Source organism: Pan paniscus, chromosome 16 (genome assembly GCF_029289425.2).
Source record: "Pan paniscus chromosome 16, NHGRI_mPanPan1-v2.0_pri, whole genome shotgun sequence".
NCBI lineage: Eukaryota > Metazoa > Chordata > Mammalia > Primates > Hominidae > Pan > Pan paniscus.
The window spans coordinates 12,096,776-12,119,861 of NC_073265.2; the positions used below are offsets into that span (position 1 = coordinate 12,096,776).

General features: G+C 45.6%; 1 protein-coding gene and 1 pseudogene across 1 annotated transcript; one reads left to right on the plus strand and one right to left on the minus strand.

Moving 5' to 3' along the window:
- LOC129394016 (dexamethasone-induced protein-like) overlaps nt 1-17,280 on the plus strand; it is a 64,011-nt pseudogene extending 46,731 nt beyond the window's left edge.
- Nucleotides 8,458-14,658, minus strand: LOC117978746 (golgin subfamily A member 6-like protein 7). The gene is given in 10 exon segments (XM_034951845.4): nt 8,458-9,186; nt 9,189-9,570; nt 9,866-10,007; nt 10,335-10,393; nt 11,643-11,749; nt 11,832-11,925; nt 12,014-12,064; nt 12,334-12,363; nt 13,178-13,306; nt 14,608-14,658. Coding segments are annotated over 10 exon segments (1,467 nt in total). The 3' UTR covers nt 8,458-8,764.
- Nucleotides 17,281-23,086: the final 5,806 nt, after the last annotated feature.

Here is a 23,086-nt window from a genome sequence, read left to right on the forward strand (position 1 = left end):
GAGGATCAGGTTTGTTTCCTGTAACTTAAAATGTAACAGTCTTCATGGCTGTTTTTGTAGATTGTGCAGGGCTGCCTTTTAATTAGTTTCTTGCAAGTGCAGGAAACGAGATTTATTAATAGGCAAAATTTTTTTCTTAATTATTATTACTGGTTGAGAAATCTGCTACACTCCTAACCATATCATGGTGACTGTTGTTTGTTACTGATAGTTTTTGAGCTGTTGAGTTAACTGTGGAGGGGAAAATTGGAGAAGTAAGTTGCAGTAATTATGGCCGCTAGAAACTCCTTTTATGAGGTCTTTTGTTTGTGTTTCTGGAGAGAAAAGAGTTAGTTCAGTTGAGCTGTTTGTTTTGTATTTGTAATCAATACAAGGACTAAGGACAATTATGTTGAAACTGAGGTCATAATGTTGGGATCTTAAGGGCTGAAGGTTCCAAATAACTGGTATATATAGAATTCTCTCTGACTTGAAATTTTCCCTTTCCGGACCTCCAGATGCTGAGGCTAGGAGTGTCCATATGACAGTGCCTTCCATGACAGGAGTCAGCAACCTTTTTTTTTTTTTTTTTTACACGTATCAGTAATTCATTCTCTATATTTTGAAAAGTCTTAACCTCTTCTTCCTAGGCCTCCAGTATTTGTTAATAAATTAAAACGTTTCCCAAAGTGTTGTTTGTGAAACAATAATTCTAAAAGATGCTCTAAGAAAAGCTAAGTACATGGAAAAATCCAAAGTGTATATTTTATTTATTACATTTCATGAATTTTTGTTTTTGTTTTTTCCTCTTGAGAGGGAGTCTTGCTCTGTCTCTCAGGCTGGAGTGCAGTGGCATGATCTTGGCTCACTGCAACCTCCGCCTCCTGGGTTCAAGCAGTTCTCTGCCTTAGCCTCCAGAGTAGCTAGGATTACAGGTGCCCTCCACCACGGCCAGCTAATTTTTGTATTTTTAGTAGAGACAGAGTTTCACCATATTGGCCAGGCTGGTCTTGAACTCCTGACCTCATGATCCACCCTCCTTGGCCTCCCAAAGTGCTGGGATTACAGGTGTGAGCCACTGTGCCTGGACCACATTTGATGACTTTTTTTGTCCTTTGTTCTTTTAAAAATCATGGTTAGAAAGCAGAGCATAATTGTTCTTTACGTAGAACCCAACTGATTGGGGTTTTTAGGGAGACGTTTTGACATTCAGTAAATGTTTTTGTTTTCCATTATTAAGACTATGAATTTTTTATTTTACTTTCTGAGACAGGGTCTTGCTCTGTTGCCCAGGCTGGAGTGCAGTGGCGTGATCTTGGCTCACTGCAACCTCTGCCTCCCGGGTTCAAGCAGTTCTCCTGCCTCAGCCTCCCGAGTAGCCGGCATTACAGGTGCCCGCCACCACTACCCTCTGCCTTTCAGGTTCAAGCGATCCTCTGCCTCAGCCTCCTGAGTAGCTGGGATTACAGGTGCACGCCAGCATGCCCGGCTAATTTTTGAATTTTCAGTAGAGACGAGGTTTCACCATGTTGATCAGGCTGGTCTCGAATTCCTGACCTTGTGATCCACCCGCCTCGGTCTCCCAAAGTGCTGGGATTACAGGCGTGAGCCACATTTTTAGTAGAGATGGGGTATCACTATGTTGGCCAGGCTGCTCTGGAACTCCTGACCTCAAGTGATCCCCCCACCTCGGCTTCCCAAAGTGCTAGGATTACAGATGTGAGCTACCACGCCTAGCCGTATTTTGTATTTTTAGTAGAGATGGGGTTTTGCTGTGTTGGCCAGGCTGGTCTTGATCTCCTGGGTGCAAGTGATCCTCCCACATTGGCCTCTCAAAGTGCTGGGATTACAGGCGTGAGCCACCACACCTGGCCAATGGGAGGTCTCGCTTCCCTTCTCTGCAGCATTCCATAAGCAATGTGTTTGGGTAGTATGTGTTCGATTTTCTCTATGTATACTTTGAACCCTACAGTAGTGAAAGGAAGAGTAGACAACTTTGAAGTTGATGTGGTGTGGTCTTTGAGCTGGTGGTGCTAATTACTCTTGGTTGTTTTCATGGCCTCCAGTGACTTCATCCTGCTTTTGTTGTTGTAAAGTGTTGTGATTTATGCTCCTGAGAATAACTCTTGAGGTGTACTTAGGGTTCTTGTCTGCTTCCTGGTGACTGTCGAAGCTTTTCATCTTGAAGAAGGGAGATAAGCAGTGTTCCAGTATACTGAGTTTAAAATTAAGAATGTTGCATTTTTTTAATGTGTAAAATTTATAGCCAGCTGTAGGGTAGGGGTGGCCTACTTTCTCTAAAGGGCCAGAAAGTAAATATTTTAAGGTCGCAATGGACCCTATGGTCTCTGTCATAGCCATGAGACCTTGCAGATTTAGTGCCAAAGTAGCCACAGACAATACCACGTCAGCGGGCAGGGGACGTTCATTCTGGAAAGTGTATTTATGGACACCAAAAGATGAAGTCCACAGAATGTTTGCAAGTCACAAAATACTGTTTTTCTTTTGATTGTTTTTCAGTTATTAAAAAATATAAAATACAGTGGCCGGGCGTGGTGGCTCACACCTGTAATCCCAGCACTTTTAGAGGCTGAGGCGGGCGGATCACCTGAGGTCAGGAGTTCGAGACCAGCCTGGCCAACATGGTGAAACCCCATCTCTACTAAAAACAAAAAATTAGCCGGGCATGGTGATGCACGCCTGTAATCCCAGCTCCTCGGAGGCTGAGGCAGGAGAATCACTTGAACCTGGGAGAATCGCTTGAGCCTGGGAGGCAGAGATTGTGATGAGCCAAGACTCTGTCTCAAAAGAACAACAAAAATAAAATACTTTCTCTGCGTTCAGACCATACACAAAGAGGCTGTGGGCTGGGTTTGGCCCCTGGGCTGTGGTTAGTGACCCCAAACACACACACACATACACACACATAGGGCAGAGTCTGGCATTTAGAGCCAGCATCTGTGTTCTCACCTGAGCTGTGTTCCTGGCCGGGTTCTGCTGTGTATTCTGTGACCCAAGACGTCTATCTACCTTGGTAAACTGGAGACAACAAAGCCTGCCTCCTTCAAGGTTGTTTGTAAAGATTTAAAAGGGTAATGTATTGTTGTTAGGCCAGAGGCTTTGCATAGTACATGTTAGGTTATTTTCACTTTTTTTTTTTTTTTTTTTTTTGAGACAGAGTCCTACTCTGTTGTACAGGCTGGAGTCCAGTGGCGAGATTCCAGCTCACTGCAACCTCTGCCTCCCAGGTTCAAGCAATTCTCCTGCCTCAGCCTCTCGAGCTGCTGGGATTACAGGTGGCTGCCACCATGCCGGGCCAATTTTGATATTTTTAGTAGAGATCAGGTTTCACCATGTTGGCCAGGCCGGTCTCAAACTCCTGACCTCAAGTGATCCGCCCACCTCTGCCTCCCAGCGTGCTGGGATTACAGGCGTGAGCCACCACATCTGGCCCATTTTCACTTTCCATTAGCTGCTTTTTTCCCCCATTCATTTCCTACCTTTCTGTGTATGATTTCTGAATTAAATGTATTTCATGTCTTAACCTTCTGAATTGTCTGTTCTCTCTTTTTCCATGTTGTTAAGGAAAATAAGAGGCTAAGTGAGACGTATTAAATTTGCATGTAGTTTCTCAGATCAGGATAAATGCTCACCTGTTGCAGAACGGGACTCTGCTCTTGCTTCACCCAGGATGCCTTTCCTAGTTCCTTCCTAGAGTGGGGCCGCACCCTGCTCCAGCCCTCCAGACCCAGCTCCCTGCTCTGACATGATTCCACCAGACGGTATTCCAGCTGTTCTCCCTGGACCTAGATAGTTTCCTTCTTCTTTTTTTTTTTTTTTTTTTCCCTGAGATGAAGTCTCACTCGGTGGTCCAGGCTGGAGTGCAATGGTGTGATCTCGGCTCACTGCAACCTCCGCCTTCCAGAGTCAAGCCATTCTCCTGCCTCAGCCTCCCAAGTAGCTGGGATTACAGGCACGTGCCACCAAGCCTGGGTAATTTTTGTATTTTTAGTAGAGACAGGGTTTCACCATGTTGGCCAGGCTGGTATCGAACTCCTGACCTTGTGATCCACCCACCTCGGCCTCCCAAAGTGCTGGGATTACAGGTGTGAGCCACCACACCCACCCAGCCAACATATTTTTGTTAAAAAACTTATATGAAATTTATTTTATTGTGGTATGTAGTTCAGTAAATTTTGACCTCTATAGATTCATGTAACCCCCATCATCATCAGGATGGAGAATTTTCTTCACCCCAAAAGCTCCCTTGTGCTGCTCCTTTTTATCACGTGTTCCCTGGTCTCATACCCTGGCAACCACGGATCTGTTCTCCATCAGTATAGAGTATTCTTTTTGAGAATGTCATGTGAGTGGAACCATATTTTAAGTAACGTTTTGAAACCATCTTCATTTACTCCCAGTTATATGTTTGAGATTTATCTGCTGTTCTGTGTATTAATAGTTGTTTTTATTGCTGATTAGTATTTCATCATTTGGATGTACCACATGGTGTTTATCCATTCTGCCATTGTAGGACCTTGTGGTTGTTTCCATTTTTCTTTCCCAATTGTAATCCTGCTGTGAGCATTTCTCTACAGATTTTATGTGAATATAGTTTCCATTTCCCTAGGATAAAGACCTAGTAGTGTGAAAGTTGGGTCATGTGCTGAACTGTTTTCCGAAGTGGCTGTTTTAGTTTGCATTCCCACTGGCAATCTGTGACGTTTCTGTTGCTCTGTGTCTTTGTTAGCACTTGGTGTTATCAGTGTTTTTTAGTTGAGCCATTCTAACAAGTCTAGTGGCATCTCATTGTGGTTTTAATTTGCATTCTCGTAATGGCTAACGATGCTGAATATCATGTTCTTCTTTGCCACTCTTGTATCCTCTGTGAAGTTTCTGTTCAGATCTTTTGCACAGAAAAAGCTGTATCATGGAACCAGTAAAATAACCAAGGAGAGGTTGATTAAAGTTCTGTTTATAACCCTAGAAGATTCCTTCCCTAGGGATATGGGATGGCTGAACATAGGACACTGACACTGGACAGATGAAATAGCAGTTTATTAGTCACGCATGCTCACAGCCCTGGGGTGGGGGACACCGCATGCCATTCAGTTAATGATGTGTGTTGTAACTTTTCGGGGAGGGACATTCGCAGAGACTAATGGTATGACATTCTGAAAAGCGGTGACAGATTAAAAAATTTTTTAATTCTGCAGATGATAGTGTCGAACCAAGTGGAACAAAGAAAGAAGATCTGAATGACAAAGAGAAAAAAGATGAAGACGAAACTCCTGCACCTGTATATAGGGCCAAGTCAATTCTGGAGACCTGGGTGTGGGTCAAGCAACCAGGTAATCTTCTGAGTTTTGACACTTTGGAAAGCTTGATCTGACGCTCCTTTTCTAAATAACTTGGATGGATTATTCGTATTTTTTGGTAACAATTTTAAAAAATGTAATTAAAAAAATTTAAATATCGTGGTAAAATATACATACCGTAAAACTTGCCATTTTAATCATTTTTATGTGTACAGTTCATTGGCATTAAGTATATTCACATTATTGCCCAGCCATCACCACCATCCATCTCTACAACTTTTGCCCTTTCTCTAACTGAAACTCCGTATCCATGAAACACTAACTCCTTCTGTCCCCAGGCAACCACCATTCTACTTTTGTCTCAGAATTTGACTACTCAAGGTGTCTCCTATAAGGGGAATCATACAGTATTTGTCCTTTTGTGACTGGGTTATTGAACTTCTTAGGTGTTTGGGGTTCATCCGCATGTGTCAGAATTTTCTTTTAAAGGCTCAATGCTATTCCATTATATATGTAAGCCACATGTTATCCCTTCATCAGTGGGCAATCAGGTTGCTTTCATCTCTTGACTGTTGTGAGTAATGCTGCTATGAACATTGGTTTACGAGTGTCTTGAGTGTCTGCTTTTAATTCTTTGTGTCTATACCTAGGAGTGGAATTGGTCAATAATGTGGAATGCTTACATATTTATTTTTTTTGAGATGGCATCTCGCTCTGTCGCCCAGGCTGGAGTGCAGTGGCGCCGTCTCAGCTCACAGCAAGCTCCGCCTCTCGGGTTCACGCAATTCTCCTGCCTCAGCTTCCTGAGTAGCTGGGACTACAGGAGCCCGCCACCATGCCTGGCTAATTTTTTTGTATTTTTAGTAGAGACTGGGTTTCACCGTGTTAGCCATGATGGTCTCCATCTCCTGACCTCGTGATCCACCTGCCTCAGCCTCCCAAATTGCTGGGATTACAGGTGTGAGCCACCGCACCTGGCCAATAATGTGGTAGTTAGATTTATGTTTAACTTATTATTGTTGTTTTTGAGATTGGGTCTCACTCTGTCGCTCAGGCTGGAATGCGTTGATGTAATCATAGCTCACTGCAGCCTTGAACTCCTGGGCTCAAGTAACCTTCTTGCCTCAGCCTCTCAAGTAGCTAGGACTAGAGGCTCAGGGAATTTCTCATCTTCTCTCTACTGCCTCTGAGTTGGAGATGTCAGAGGGAGCCATGGCCCACTGTAAAGTAACACAATGTCCCCACCCACAGGGTTAGAACCCCTCTTCTGGTGGCAGCTCTGAGGGGAGCAGTCACATGTGGAGAGTGCAGGGCTCTGTGTCCAGCTGGGGGAAGGAGGTTACCAAGGGGATTGACCCCCGTCTGGCCAGGTGGCTGCCTTCTGACACACCAGTCTCTCTCTCTAGCACGGTGGCCCCTACACACCCAGCCTGTCAAACCTACAGCCCTCGGGAAGGCTTTGGCCAAATCCATGAGCGGCTCCCTCTGTTAAGAAGGAAGCACAGCTGAAGCATGAGGAGGGCAGTAGAGTGTGTATGCTCCGCCGCGTCTCCCCACAGTCTGACCAGAAGGAAGGGGCCTTTCAGCCAGGCTCGCCCAGGCTGGGGTTGGAGTGTCAGTATCAAGCCAATGTCTTCTTGCTTAATGAGTGAGCCCAGGTGCTCCCGTGCAGCTGCCACCGTAGTGAGGGTGAACCGGCAGGAGGCTCCACGGCACTTTCAGGCTCAGGCTGCCTGGTGAGATCTACTCTGTGGGCTCTGTAGGCTGGTAGAGGCTTCCAGGAGGAGGAGGGGATGCAGCCACCAGTCCCCACTCCTGGGAGTCGTATTTCTGAAAGCTTGGGTATACAGTAAATATTAGGCTGTGGGCTGGTTTATCTATGGATTTGATGTGGGAGGGTTATAGGTACAAGCAGTTTAAAGATGGAAATTTTGAGAGAACCCTTAGTGCTGGGTAAGGCAAGCAGGCTTGTCAAAGCAGCTCTTTTGGGGAGGCCAGAATCCTGTACCAATGTCCTCAGCACGTTCATCAGCTGCTGGGGGAGTGCCGGACAGGATGAAAGCACAGGAGAACTTTCTGGATGATAAAAATGTTCCATATCTTCAAAGGAGGTGGGTTACATGGGTAATGCATTTGTTAAAAGTCATCAAAATGTAAACCAGATCTGTGCATTTCACAGAATATAAATTATACCTCAAATTAGAAACATTTTTAAAAAGACAGATGGGCTGGATGCAGTGGCACATGCCTGTAATCCCAGCACTTGGGGAGGCCGAGGCGGGTAGATCACCTGAGTCAGGAGCTCGAGACCAGCCTGGACAACATGGTGAAATCCCGTCTCTACTAAAAATATAAAAATTAGCCAGGGGTGGTGGCATATGTGTGTAATCCCAGCTACTTGGGAGGCTGAGGCAGGAGAATTGCTTGAACCCAGGAGGTGGAGGTTACAATGAGCAGAGATTGCACCACTGCACTAGAGCCTGGGCAACAGAGTGAGACTCCATCTCAAAAAAAAAAAAAAAAAAAAAAAAAAAAAGGGTTTTCAACATTCATTAAAGGCAGAGTAGCTTGTTATAGATTAGCCTCCCCACAGGAACAGTTAGAAAAACTGGACAAAAATGTGTCCCCCCTTCCCCCCACCATCAAAAACAATTGTTGGAAGGTAATGGGAGACCTCAGCCAGGACTTGAGTGACCAGGCCTAGGAGGTGATCCTGACAGTCTGTAGTGCTTTCCCACATTTGGTGATCGGTCAACAGTAGAGGGCTAAGAGGCTAAGAAACTTGAGTATGAAGTGATAGTTAAGAGGCTGGAGAGCCTAGCTGAATGTTTGGCACTCTCACAGGGCTGAAATGACCTAATGAGAATTTGGGCCCAGTAAGGAGATGAGACCTTGGTGGGGATCCTGGAAGGGCCACCCCTAAGAGTCCAAAAGAATAAAAAATAGACCAGCTGTCACAAAAACTAAAACCTGCTTTGAGCCAGCTTAGTCCCAAACTAGATGAAGGCGATCTGCTTGAATGCCAATTGTGTGCCGTAAAGTCAAAGTCAGTACTCTCTGAAGGCAGGTAAAACTTTACTAGGCATGCCATAAGACAAGACAACACAAGACAAAAGGAGAAAACAAACAAAAAAAACAATAGAAACATACATAGATATTAGAGTCCTCAGGTAGAATTTTTTTTTTTTTTTTTTTTTTTGAAATGGGAGTTTCACTCTGTCACCCAGCCTGGAGTGCAGTGGTGTGATCTCGGCTCACTGCAACCTCAACCTCCCACGTAGCTGGGATTGGTGATCCACCCGCCTAGGCCTCCCAAAGTGGTGTGATTACAGGTGCAGGCCACCGTGCCCGGCCAGTATTTTGCCACAATTTAAAATAAATTTTCTTTTTTTCAAGTTTGTTCTCAGACTATATTCACAAGGTCACATGGTGGCTTACACTTCTGTAGGCCTTGTTGACCGTTCTTTTTAGATATTGATGATCTTGATCTTTTTCTTGTCTCCTCCGTAGAAGAATGGGATGCAGGAGGTGCTGCCTAAGCCTGGGCGCTCCTGGGCGTTCTTCATTCCAGGGGGCAGCTGCATGATCTGCTGTGCAGTGCGGTTGTCATGGGAATAACCCTTCCCGGCCTCTCGTGCAGGCTCCAGGCTGCCAGGGTGGCTCATATCAGAAGGATATTTGGAGGGAGGGAGGCAGGGCTCTGAGCACCGCTCCTCCTGCATCTTCTCCTCCTGCTCTCCCATCCTCTCCTTCTTCTCCCGCCTCTTCTCCACCTGCCCCCGGATCTTCTCCTCCTCCTCCTGCATCTTCTCATACTCATCCCACAGCCTCTCCTCCTTGAATTGCAGCCTCTCCACCTGCTTCCGCATCTGCTCCTCCTGCTCCCCATCTGCTCCTCCTGCTTCCTCATCTGCTCCTCCTGCTTCCGCATCTGCTCCTCCTGCTTCCGCATCTGCTCCTCCTGCTTCCTCATCTGCTCCTCCTGCTTCCGCATCTGCTCCTCCTGCTTCCGCATCTGCTCCTCCTGCTTCCGCATCTGCTCCTCCTGCTCCCCCATCTGCTCCTCCTGCTCCCGCATCTGCTCCTCCTGCTCCCGCATCTGCTCCTCCTGCTTCCGCATCTGCTCCTCCTGCTTCCGCATCTGCTCCTCCTGCTTCCGCATCTGCTCCTCCTGCTTCCGCATCTGCTGCTCCTGTTCCCGCATCTGCTGCTCCTGCTCCCGCAGCCTCTGCTCCTGTCTCCACATCTTCTCCTGCAAAGTGTTGGTTTGAACCTCAAAAGGAAATAGAGTCATAAGCTAGGTATATAAATGTAATCTATAAAATAACGGTTTTCATCTATGATTCTTTAAAAAGAAATTTTAAGCCGTAACCCTGAGGTTCTGATTTCCCAGGCATGGTCCCAATTTGTAGATTTTTAGCACACTCTAGAGGATTCTGTGGTGGGACCAGAACAAGGACCCAAATTTTCCAGCTCTTGGCTGGAGCCTCCCCACACCCTGCATGATCCCTAGACCATGGTCCCAGCCGGATGGGGCTCCCACAACCCCTGGGGCTGCAGCCGCTCACCTGTGGCAGCGGGATTTTGTCCGTCTCCAGTTTCCTTTTTATCTCTTTGATGTGGAGCTGGATCTCAGACTTTTCAGTTTCTACCAGTCGAAGTTTTTCTTGTAGTTCGGCATTTTTCTCCTTCAGCTCCTCATTGGTTATGCTATGGCCGGAGGCAGTAGAGAAAGGAATGAACGAAGAACAGAAAGGACCGCTTTGGTGATCGACCCTCTACCCTCACCCCACAACCACAGAACCGTGGCATTGGAAGGGACCCCAGGAATTAAAAGTCCCAGGTGGCAGGCCAGAGAGAAGACGTGAGTTGCCTGAGGCTACCCCATGAGTCAGTGGCACAGCCGTCACTGGAGCTTCCCTGCGCATACGTAAACCTGTATGACCCCCTACCATGCTCACCTGGACCCACCACCTCCCAGCACACCACCCACACTAAGGGCTCTCAGACCTCCCATCCCCCCCTCCCCCATCCTACATGTTCCTGAACAGCTCCAGACTCATGGCTTCCCTCTCCTTTGTTAACTCCTCGATGTACTGCAAATAGAGAAAGGTCAAGTCAGGATACAGCAGGCAGAGGAGCAGCTGGACGACCAGTAACGACAGCTACACTGATACTCCACAGTAACACTTGCTCCCTCTCAGTCACACCCGACATGTTCTCAAGGCGTTTCCAAACCCATGGTGTCATTTGTTTTTCTTTTCTTTTTTTTTTTTTTTTTTGAGATGGAGTTTCCCTCTTGTTGCCCAGGCTGGAGTGCAATGGCGCAATCTCACCCCACCGCAACTTCCGCCTCCCGGCTTCAAGCGATTCTTCTGCCTCTGCCTCCTAAGTAGCTGGGATTACAGGCATGTGCCACTGCACCTGGCTCTCACTTGTTTTTCAGAGAACTCAGTAAGGGTGGAAGGGACAGGGAAAGAGACTGAATTGATAGCTGGCTAACAGGGGCCCAGAGAGATCAGATAATTTTGCTATTGCTATTACTGTTATTACTACCACTGTTGGAACCTTTATTGAGTGCTTCACCAGGCACTAAGCTAACAATCCCATTTAATCCTCACAACCACCACAGGAGACAGTTATCATTATCACCTCTATTGTGTAGATGAAAAACATGGGGTATTAAAGGTTAAGTGCTTGCCTAAGATAACTTAGAGCTGGGATTTCAACACCCAGGTATATCTGATTCTCTAAACCCATTCTTTTGGTTGGGGGTAGGGGCACAGATAAGGAGGAGGAAATTAATCCTTTGTTGATTTTTGAAAGAATGATACATTGGCATAGTCCAAACCTCAGAAGGTACAGAAGGGAAATATCTTCCCCCAACACTGTTCCTCTCTCCTGAGTTTTTTATGAATCCTTACAAACATGTTTTATGTATATTACCATAATACGTACGTACACACACACACACACACACACGTACATGTGTTCCCTCTCTCTACACAAATGGTAACATACTAAAGATACTCTTCTGTACCTCCATGGTACAAGTACCCTCAACTCCGCCTAGGATTTGACCAAGGCCACAGCCAAGTATGGGTGGGGTGGGCACTTGGCCTCCGAGCTCTGTGTCCAGTGCTCGCTCCCCACAGCGCCCCGCAACTCATCCACAGCAGCTGACTCAGCCCCAACCTGCCTCTAACAACCACGCACAAAAGCAGCAAGAAATGGCCCATGCTGTCTTCTGGGCAGGACACTGCATCCTGCAGAAGGGACCTTTAGGCTCATTCCTCCATCTGCGAAGCTGGGCTCCCAGGGGACCGGGTAGGTGGTTGGACTCACCCTGTCCGCCCTCTCGTGCTCTGCGGACATAGCAGAGAGAGCCCGCTGTAACTCTCCTGCAAAGTGCCAGGAATGATGCAGGCGGCCTGCCAGATCCTTGGAATCTTCTGGAATGAGAGAGGTTGAGCTGCAGCCCAAAGGCCTGTGAAAGTGCCAGGTTGAAGGATGACGGGGTGCCCAGATTCCCACCTTCAAATTTCCTGGCAGTATCCTGGCTGTAATGGAGCGCTGTTTCCAGTTCAGTTTTCTGACACATAAGGATTCGTATGGTATGATCCTGGGCCTTTGGGAGACAAGACAAGCAAGTGCTGAAAGAGAAGCAAAGAAACCTTCTCCAGAGGACAGGAGGGAATTTCACACCCTCCACTCACCTCTAGCTGCCTCGTTAGGGCTTGCTGATGTTGGTGGCTTGCCTTATTTTCCTATAGAAAAGAAGAGGAAGACAGAGCTCTTACTAGAGGGAGGCAGAGATGGCACAGCAAGAGACATGCCCCCAGAATGGCACCACTGTCCCAGGACAGGCCCACCCATGGGACCAGGTTATCAGGGACCCTGTGGGGATGGGGTGGAAGCTGGGAGGTGAGCCTTCCTCCCCAGGCTGGGAGTAGGCGAGACGAGACTGGGGCCTCTACATCTGAGTGCCCCCCAAACCCAGCGGTCATGTCGTGAGCAAAGAAAGAAACCATGTTACCTCTTTCAGCTGAGCTCGGTTCTGTTGTTTCTGTGGGGAGAGTCAAAGGAAGGTGACTGAGGGTGGCCCCTCGACTCTATTCCCCAGGCCAGGAAGCGGTAGGCAGGGGTCAGGAATGGATTTTAAGGGCAAAGTTCTTAGACCCAATGGGAACACGAACTGGTCAACTTTCCTTAACGCCCAAAGAAAAAGGATTTGGGTCTTTGTTGGCTTTTGCCCACAGCCACAGAACTGAAAGTCTGAAACTAGATTCTCTGGAAAAGACAGTAACATAAACCTTCCGACATAAGAGTGTGAGAAAAGCCCACCCTTCTGCTAGCTTGTGATGTAGAAAGATGTGTTCATTCAACAAGCATTGAGCAAGCACATAGGGGCCGGAGACGGTTCTTCACTGCTGGGATATAGGACGGAAAAGGCAGACAGGAGCCCTTGGCCCCAAGGTTTCCATTCTAGTGAATCTTTAAATCTCAGACTCTCAGAGCAAACAGAAACCTCTGATACTCTAACTCTACCTCCTCAGGAAACGGAAGCCCAAAGAGGAGAGGAGTTTACAGCAGGCCCTGGACTAGGGATTAACACAAAAACAACAACAACAAATCTGATTTAAACTTTACACATGTAAGTAAAACATTACCACCCCTATTTTACAGATGTGAAAAGAGAGATCCAAAGAACTCGAACAATTTTCCCTAAGCCGTGTCCCTCGCAGATGGAGAGAGAGGTAGGACTCAAACCCAGAATTCTTAACCAGTACCCGGCAGTTGTTCCTTCCACAATCTTAACAGTTACCCTCTACCCCCCCTTATGCCTCCTGTCCTCAGGAGACCGGCCAGCCAAGACTTACATCCTCAGGTGAATGGCAACCCCCAGAAGTGGTTGTCTCAGGGTTAGTGCCATTACTTATTTTCTTCTTTTTGGTGTCGGTTGCTCCAGTACCAACACCAGCACTGTTCCACTGATGATAGTCTGGGAACTGTGGAAAAGAGGAGCAGTGATACTCATGAGAACTACAAGCTCCTACAGTCACTTTACAGTTTATACAAAATACTCTCATAGATGATCTGATTTAATGCCACCAACGACTGTACGAGGTGTTGTCGCAATCACTTAGTGACTGAGAGGGATTGATACCATGGCTAAAAGAAAGGCAATAATGGAACTGAAACTCAGTCTTCTGACTCTGAGCTCTGGGGTGTTGCCACAAATCAGCAGCTGCCAGAGACCAAAACCAGAGGCAGAGGTAGAAAAGTAAAAAGTAGGCAGGAAGGTGTACACTGTGTGGTTTACAGTCATACATCCTCTTAGAGTCATGTATCCTCAGGGCAGAAGGCAGCCTTTCTGTTAAATGTGGGAATTAAACAGAGGACAACCCAAGCCGCATTTCAGAGAGAAGTCTTGTATACTCTTTGAAATCTATGTGACTATCATCCCTAAGAACATTAATGTTTTGTGTCTCCCACAAGAATCAAGGAAAACTGATGCTTCAGAAAGATGCCCCATATGTATCCTGTGGCACTCAAAGTACCCCAGGTTGAGATGAGATGAGGAAGATTCAAGTTGTCAAGTCCAGTTTCCGAAGATCTCTTGCACAGAAGATGAGCAAATCTCACTTCAAAGATCACTGAGTGATGGGCACTCTGGTCCCAGAACCATGGAGAATTCAAATATGAAGTGGAGAACTTAGAAAAAACTGTTAAAGTCTCTCTGGAGAGTAGAAGCCTGGGAGAAAACCAAACCAAACCCATTATCCCATCAGTGCTGTGCCCAAGTTGCCTCTTTGAGATTGGCGTGGGGTCACAGGGTTGGGACCCAGGTACTTGGAGACGTGAGCCCAAAGAGCCCAGGGAAGTCAGGCTTGGGGCAGCGGTAGGTGAGGGCCGAGTATGGAGTGGGGAGCCCCAGGAGTCACCTGCCCAAAGTCACCCTGGGGTGACTGGTGAGGGCAGGTGCTGGGGCATCCGGTTCCTTGGGAACGTGAGCCCGAAGCGCCCAGGGAGATCCGTTTTTGGACAATAGGAGGTGAGGGCAGAGTACAAAGCAGGGAGCCCCACGAGTCACCGGCTGAAAGTCACCCTGGGGTGACCGGTGAGGGCAGGGGCAGGACTGCTGAGGGGTTGGGGCTGACACGAGATTTTGGTTGGGGGAGCCCAGAGGCATTGTGGGGGCCCGGCCCTGTGTGCCTCTGGAGTGACATGGATTCTGGCAGCTGTTCTGCCATCAGAGGGGACCTGGGGCTGGGTTGGGGTTGGGGTGCTGCAATCTGATGCATTTTACCTTTTTCTTGGTCCCAGCCAATTTTCTTTGTTGGGTTTTTTTGGACATCATGGGGTGGGGAGGGTGGTGGGGTTGGGGTCACATTGGCGTGATCCAGGCGAGGACAGTGATATGCCTCCAGTCACGTACCACACAGCTATGTGACTGAGCCACAGGAGGCGTCACCAGGGCTGCACTAGAATGCGGAAAAGGGGCGTGGCCTTAATGCTCCAAGCCCATTGGTCAATGAGAAAGATGAAAGGGAAAGGAGGCGGGGCCAGGCAGCTGCGTGTCATGAAGGTCCTGTGATGTCACAAGGAAAGCCGCCCATGGAACTGCTGTCCCCGCACACTCTGGGAGAGGGGCGGGGCTGGCTTTCACTTTCTAAACTTTAAAACTTTATCACCTTAGTTGAGGTACAAATTCTGTTGTAATGGAAAATTTACAGCGTGCTTAATGATTAGTAAAGCAGATTATATTATCCAACATTCCAATAAGATAAAATAATCACAGTGATTTCTCTTTTTTGGAAAAAGTTTCTCTTATTCTCCTACATTGTTGTTAAGTTTTTTTTTTTTTTAAACTAGAGATATGTCTAATATATTTAAAAACACAAAGCTTTTGAGGTGGGTGTGGTGGCTCATGCCTGTAATCCCAGAACATTGGTAGGCTGAGATGGGCATATCACCTGGGATCAGGAGTCAAGACCAAAATTTTAGTATTTTAGTGTGTATTTTAGTATGTATTTTAGTATTTAATACATCATTTAGGGCTACATGTAGCCACAGAAAGAATAAATCTGATTCAGTGACTTAAAGAAATATAGATTTCATTTTTGTCACTTAAAACGTGCAGAGGAAGGCAGTCCAGGGTTCTTTTCAGTTTCCTGATACTTCCTTAGCCTGGTTTCTATTCTTGTGGTCACAATGTGGCTGCTGTTTTTCCAGGCCTTGGATTGCCTTCCAAGGAGGGAAAGATGAAAGGTCAAAAGGCTGAGTTTGTCTCTTTTTAGCTGAAAAACATAGATTTCTCAAAAGTTGTAAAATTATACTGCAATTCAATTTTCATCCTTTTTTTTTTTTTTTTTTTTTGAAACGCAGTCTTGCTCTGTTGCCAGGCTGGAGTGCAGTGGCACAATCTCGGCTCACTGTCACAATGTCCGCCTCCATGGTTCAAGCGATTCTCCTGCTTCAGCCTCCCTAATAGCTAGGAATACAGGCGCATGACACCACGCCCGACTCATTTCTTTTTGTATTTTTAGTAGAGACGAGATTTCACCATGTTGGCCAGGCTGGTTTTGACCTCCAGACCTTGTGATCCGCCCGCCTCTGCCTCCCAAAGTGCTGGGATTAGAGGCATGAGCCACCGCGCCTGGCCTGCAATTTTCATCTTTTGGCTGCAAATAAGTTATGTCACTATTCTCAGCTGGGGGAGTGTTTAACTCACATGTTGCTTCCTCTCTGTTACACAGGTTTTAAGATTTATGAATAGGTACTGAATTGTATCAATTGCTTTTTTCTTTCTTGATTGAGCAGTGTTTTTTCTTATCTTTTTATGTTGATAAAGTAACTTAACAGTGATTGGCTTTTGAATGTTGAACATTGCATTTCTGGAATTAAATCAACTTTGTTGTGATAAATGATTAATACCATATTATATATGGTTGAGATGGGCTTGCTCCTAGTTCATTTGGTAGTTTTGTACTTACGTTCACAAGAGAAAGTGGAGTCTAAGTTTTTCTGTGTTTTTTTTTTTGCCACGGAGTCTCGCCCTGTTGTCCAGGCTGGAATGCAGTGGCATGATCTCGGCTCATTGCAAGCTCCGCCTTCCGGGTTCACGCCATTCTCCTGCTTCAGCCTCCCGAGTAGCTGGGACTATAGGCGCCCACCACCACCCCTGGCTAATTTATTGTATTTTTTTTAGTAGAGACGGGGTTTCACCGTGTTAGCCAGGATGGTCTCGATCTCCTGACCTCGTGATCCACCCGCCTCAGCCTCCCAAAGTGCTGGGATTACAGGCGTGAGCCACTGCACCCAGACTTGTGAGGTTTTAATATGAAGTATTAAAGCTATGCTGGTTAGACAATTTGAGAAATGTTTCTTCTCCTATTTCTGACAGAGTTTATGTAAGATGTGTGCTATTTCTTCCTTAAGCATTTGGAAAGAATTCACTTATTAAGCCATGTGAGACTGTAGTTTTCTTTATAAGGTGTTTAATTACAGGTTCAATTACATATATATGAATATTCATTTAGGTAACCTGTGTTTGCTGAATCAATTTGTTCATTTTATCTAAAATTTCAAAGTTGTTCTATTATTCATTTATCTTTTTAATACTTATAAGGTCTGCGGTTAGAATTTGTGCCTTTTGTCTGGTTTGTTAATCAATCTTGCTGGGGGCCATCAATTTTATCAGTGTTTCAAAAAAGCAAACTTTGATTTTATTCATCCCTTTACCATACTGAAAATGTTTTGCTTAATTTCCAAACTTATACTTCCACTGTGATTAAATATTTGTATAACTAAAACTCTTTGGAATTTGTGTCTTCTCAATGATTAAAAATATGATTAATTTTTATAAATATTGCTTCTGCACTTGAAAAGGATATGTATTCTGCATGTTGAGCGTAGTGTACCACGTATCTCAATTAGACGGAGCGTGTTAAATGCATCCTTTAAAGATTCTATTTCCTTACTGATGTTTGTCTGTTTATTTTCCAGTGGCTGAGACACAGATATGAAACTTTCCCACAATGATCATCAACTTATTTCTTTTTTTTCATTTGTTAAGCTTGTTCTGTGTGTTTTAAGGTTAAGTTACCAGGCATAAACACATTTAGAATTCCTTTTTCTCCCTTCTGGTTGCACCCTTTTATCATGAGGAAATACCCTCTTTATCTCTCACATAGCTCTTTTGTTAAGAGTTTTTTTTAATATGTAAGAGAAAATAAAGTCTTGGAACCACCAAACCTGTTATGCTAAGGGAGACGTTAAGTTTGGGAGCTGAGTCATGCAACACTGCCATTCTTTCTCCCCAAAGAGATAGCTGCCATTTCACAACCCTGTGTGATGGCATTAGACATAAGCCAGGTCCCCACTACCACAAAAGGCCACATACCTCTCCATATGGCCCCCCTCACAAATCGCTCACAGGGATGTTCCTTACTGGCCCCTGAATCTTTCAGGATCCATGTCCCCCTATAAAATAAGCATATGCCCATTGTAACCGTGGCTCTGCAACCTCAGTTCAAGATGTAAAACTGAGTTCTATTCAATCTGACACTGACAATGTTGATTACAGGCTTATCTTCCCAGGTACAGAACAAGAACATGAGATCAATCACTCTTCCACCTACCCTGAGATGGCTGCATAATTGACTCTTTCCTTCCTCTTTTCAGATGTTTACCTTATCTTATGTAAAATGAAGATTTACTGAGCACTAATTAGAGCTTCCTAAGAATGTAACCACCGCTTCACTGCCTGCTCCCCCTCCCTTTCTTCTCTCCTGCCTGCCTTCTCCCCTACATACTGAGTTCCCAAAACCCTCTTTGGAAAGCACAGGTCACAGGCGTTTCTCTGGCTTGTGTTTTTTCTGGGGATATCATCAAATTTTGGCTGAACAAAGCTCTGTTGATGGAGGCACTTGCCTCAGTCGGTCACTCATTTTTTGATTAACAGATATAAATACAGTTACCCCTGTTTTTATTTACTTAGTCTTTGCTTTGTCAGTTCTTTGACTCTCAATTTTTCTTTTTTAAAAATAAATCTTATTGTGTATATTTAAGGCTTACAACATGATGTTAAGGGTTATATATAGATTCTAAAAAGATTCCTATACTGAAAGAAATTAACACACCAATCATTTCACATAGTTCCCCATTTCCTTGTTGCTTTTGTGGCAAGAGCAGTTGAAATCTACTCATTTAGCATGAATTTCACATGCATAACAATTTTGTTCCCTGCAGTCCTCATGTCATCCATTACATCTCTAGACTTGTTCATCCTTCATACCTGCTACTTTGTGTCCTTTGGCCTCCATGTCCCCAATTCCTCCCCTCTCCCACCTCCCCTGGTAAAGAATGTTTTGCTCTCTATCTCTGTAGATTATTTACATTTTTACATCCCACATATAAATGGGTTTATGGAATATTTGTTTTTCTGTGTGTGCTTTATTTCACTTAGCATGACGTCCTCCAGCCTCATCCATCTTGTGGCAAATGGCAAGACCTTGTTTGTTTCAGGGCTGAATAATATTCCATTGTGTGCGTGTGCCACAGTCTGTTTATCCATTTATCCATTGATGGACACTTAGATTGTTTCCATATCTTGGCTATTGTGGTTAGGACTGCAATGAACATGAGAATACAGGTAACTTTACAAAGTAATGATTTCATTTCCTTTGGGTGTATGCTCAGAAGAGGGATTGCTGAGTCATATGGTAGTTCTATTTTTAATTTCTCTAGAAATCTTCATACTCTTTTCCAGAATGACTGTATCAATGTACATTCTCATCAACAGTGTGCAAAAGTTCCTATTTCGCCACACCCTTGCCAACATTTATCTTTTGACTTTTTGATAATAGTCATAAGGGGTGTGAGGTGGCATCTCAATGGGTTTGATTTGCATTTCCCTAATGATTTACAATGCGAAACACCTTTCAGATACCCACTTGCTATTTTCATGTTTTGTTTAAAGAAATGTCTATTCAAGTTTTTTAAAAACATTTTAAAAATTAGGTTGTTTTGAGTTGTATTAATTCTTTATACATTTTGGATTTTTTTTTTTTTTTTTTTTTTTTGAGACAGGGTCTTGCTCTGTTACACAGACTGGAGTACAGTGGCACAGTCACAGCTTACTTGACCTTCTGGGTTCAAACACTCCGCCATCTCAGCCTCCCAAGTAGTTGTGACTACAGGTGCACACCACCATGCCTGGCTAAGTTCTAAATTTTTTGTTAAGACTATGTTGCCAGACCTGGACTCAAACTCCTGGGCTCAAGTGATCCTCCTACCTCAGCTTCTGAAAGTGCTGGGATTAAGGAGTGAGCCACTGCACCGGGCTAAATGTCGGATATGGCTGGGTGTAGTGGCTCACACTTGTAATCTCAGCACTTTGGAGGCCAAGGTGCTTGGATCACTTGTGGTCAGGGGTTCGAGACCAGCCTGGCCAATATGGTGAAACCCCATAATGGAGTTTCGGCTTCTTTAACTGGGAAATGGGGATCATGACCATCCCTGTCAAGCAGGAGAGGAGATGGGCTGATGTGTATTGTGAGGCCCAACATAGTGAAACCCCGTTTCTACTAAAAATACAAAAATTAGCCAGGCATGGTGGTGGGCACCTGATATCCCAGCTACTCGGGAGGCTGAGGCAGGAGAATTGCTTGAACCCAGGAGGCGGAGGTTGCAGTGAGCCAAGATTGCACCATTGCACTCCTGTGTGGGCAACAGAGTAAGACTTCGTCTCATTAAAAAAAAAAAAAAAGAATATTCACTTCAGTAAATGGTGAGACCAGCTTTGCAAAGATGACAGTGAGAGAAGTCTAGCATGGCTGACTCCATCTTGCTTCCAGTCTCACGGGCCTGCTGTCTTTGCTCATTCCTGGGCATAGGCCAAATCAGCCATGGGAGAAATGTAGTTCATAGTCTAACGTTGCCATTTCCAGTCCTCGGGGGTCACCTCTTTCCACTCCACGCTTAGTTATCAATTTGTTACTCTGCCTTAAAATGTACCTTTTTTTTTTTTTTGTAATCTGAGCTACTCAGGAGACTGAGGCAGGAGAATCGGTTGAACCTGGGATGTGGAGGTTGCAGTGAGCTGAGATCACACCATTGCACTCCAGCCTGGGCAACAGAATGAAACTGTGTCTCATAAAACAAATATAACATGAAATGGTAACGTCTTTCTTTAAAACCAAAGAAAATATGCAAGGCGGATGTCTTCTTGTCACTTCGCACAGTCTACTGCCATAGCGCCTGAGCCCCAGACCCCAAACTCACTGTCCTGCTCGGGGACCCCCAGACCACAGTGAACATTACGAGTACCCCAAGTACTCTCCTATCCTCACCTCGCTCCTGCAGTAAATGGCTAAATGAATAACTCAGAAGTGAAGCCAAAAAGAAAAAGAAAATGCACATGGGGAACAGGAGAGGAGAGCAGAGGCCACAGTGTGGAGGCCTGGGCTGATACACTGCAAAGAGATCTTTGGGGCTCCGAAGAGATCTTTGAGGCTCCAGGTCTCATGAGTGGGGGCCAGGCTCCCTAGAGAAACCCTTCTTGGCTAGGGCTGGGGAGCCCACCAGAGTGACCCAATCAGTTCTCAGGGCCTGTGATGGGGCCAGATGGTTTTGAGAAGCCGGTGTTCAGCTCCATCCTAAAGAGCACTCATGCACGTTGGGGAGGAGGGCGGGGGTGCACAGCTCTGACCTGAGTCAGACCCACCTCAGGACTGAGCCCAGCAGAAGGAGGCCCAGAGTCACTGACCATAAAAGGAGCAGATGCCTCCCCCGTGTTGGTTGAGATGAGTCTTGGGCATCAACTCTAATAATTTCTAACTGCACCTAGAAATACTGATTCACACAGCAACTAGTAAATAATAGCCTTTTAGAGCTAAAAAAAAAAAAAAGCCTTGTATGATTTATTATGAATTAACATATGCATTTTACACAAACTAGAGGCACCATGGTGGGCCAGCAGCAGCCTGTTAGGGGCCACAGCAAGGAGATTGGATTTCCTCAAGTGCAATGGGAGTTACTGGCTAGGCTTTAAGGTTTTAGCCACAGGAAAGATGAATGTATTTCAGAGCAACGTGGGTGGATTCAAAGTGAGGTTTAGAACTAGATCCATTAAATTTTTTTTTTTTTAGATGGAGTCTGACTCTTATTGCCCAGGCTGGAGTGCAGTGGTGCTATCTCGGCTCACTGCAACCACTGCCACCCGGGTTCAAGGGATTCTCCTACCTCAGCCTCCCGAGTAGCTGGGATTACAGGCACCTGCCATTGTGTCTGGCTAATTTTTGTATTTTTAGTAGAGACGGGGTTTCACCATCTTGGCCAGGCTGGTCTTCAACTCCTGACCTCATGATCCACCCACCTTGGCCTCCCAAACTGCTGAATTTTTTATCTGAAAAATCTCCCACCGGGCGCGGTGGCTCACGCCTGTAATCTCAGCACTTTGGGAGGCCAAGGCGGGCAGATCATGAGGTCAGGAGATCGAGACCATCCTGGCAAACGCAGTGAAACCCCGTCTCTACTAAAAACATAAAAAATTAGCCGGGCATGGTGGCGGGCGCCTATAGTCCCAGCTACTTGGGAGGCTGAGGCAGGAGAATGGCGTGAATCCGGGAGGTGGAGCTTGCAGTGAGCCAAGATCGCGCCACTGCACTGCAGCCTGGGCAACAGAGCGAGACTCCATCTCAAAAAACAAAACAAAAAAGAAAAGAAAAAAAGAAAAATCTCCCCTCTCCAAAAATCTCCCAGCATTTCTACAGAAGTCTCTACCTAGGTAAGGAGAAGAAACAATTCTTGACTGGGTACAGTGGCTCACGCCTGTAATCCCAGCACTTTGGGAGGCCGAAGCTGGTGGATCACGAAGTCAGTAGTTCAAGACCAGCCTGGCCGAGGTGGTGAAACCCTGTCTCTACTAAAAATACAAAAAAATTCGCCAGGCGTGGTGGCAGGCGTCTGTAATCCCAGCTACTTGGGAGGCTGAAGCAGAGAATTGGTTGAACCCATGAAGCGTAGGTTGCAGTGAACCAAGATCACGCCACTGCACTCCAGCCTGGGTGACAGAGCAAGACTCCATCTCAAAACATAAGACGGAAAAAAAATTTTTAAGGAGCTGAAAAGTGAACTGATTTCCTCATTTCTCCTTGCAAGGAATCAATTGATAGCCCAAAATTGAAACCCAGAGTTAAAATAAACGTAACTCCCACCCTCTTAGTGTTTCTCACTTTTTTTTTTTTTTTTTTTGAGACAGGGTCTCACTTCTGTTGCCCAGGCTGGAGTGCAGTGGCGTGATCATGGCTCACTGTAGCCTCAACTTCTGGGGTCAAGCGATCCTCCCATAGCCTCCTGAGTAGCTGGGACTACAAGCACATGTCACCATGCCTGGCTAATTTTTGTATTTTTTTGCAGAGATGGGGTTTCATCATGTTGCCCAGGCTGATCTCAAACTCCTGGGCTCAAGTGATCTGCTGGCCTTGGCCTCCCAAAGTACTGGGATTATAGGCAAGAGCCACTGTACCTGGCCTACTAACTTTAATTTTAGGTGTATCTTTTAGGAAGTAATATCTCATGGCAAAATAATGTTTGTCATTCAGTAGTTACTGTAGTTTCATTTCAGTTTTTCTTTTGTTAAATTCAAGCAAAATATAGTTTTATGTTTTTAATTAAAATCCCATATGTGTTTCCCCATCTGATAAAATATGCTTGTCATTTAACCTATGTACTCACATGGAAAAATGTCTGGGGTGGAGTTCTTTTTTTTTCTTTTTTTTTTG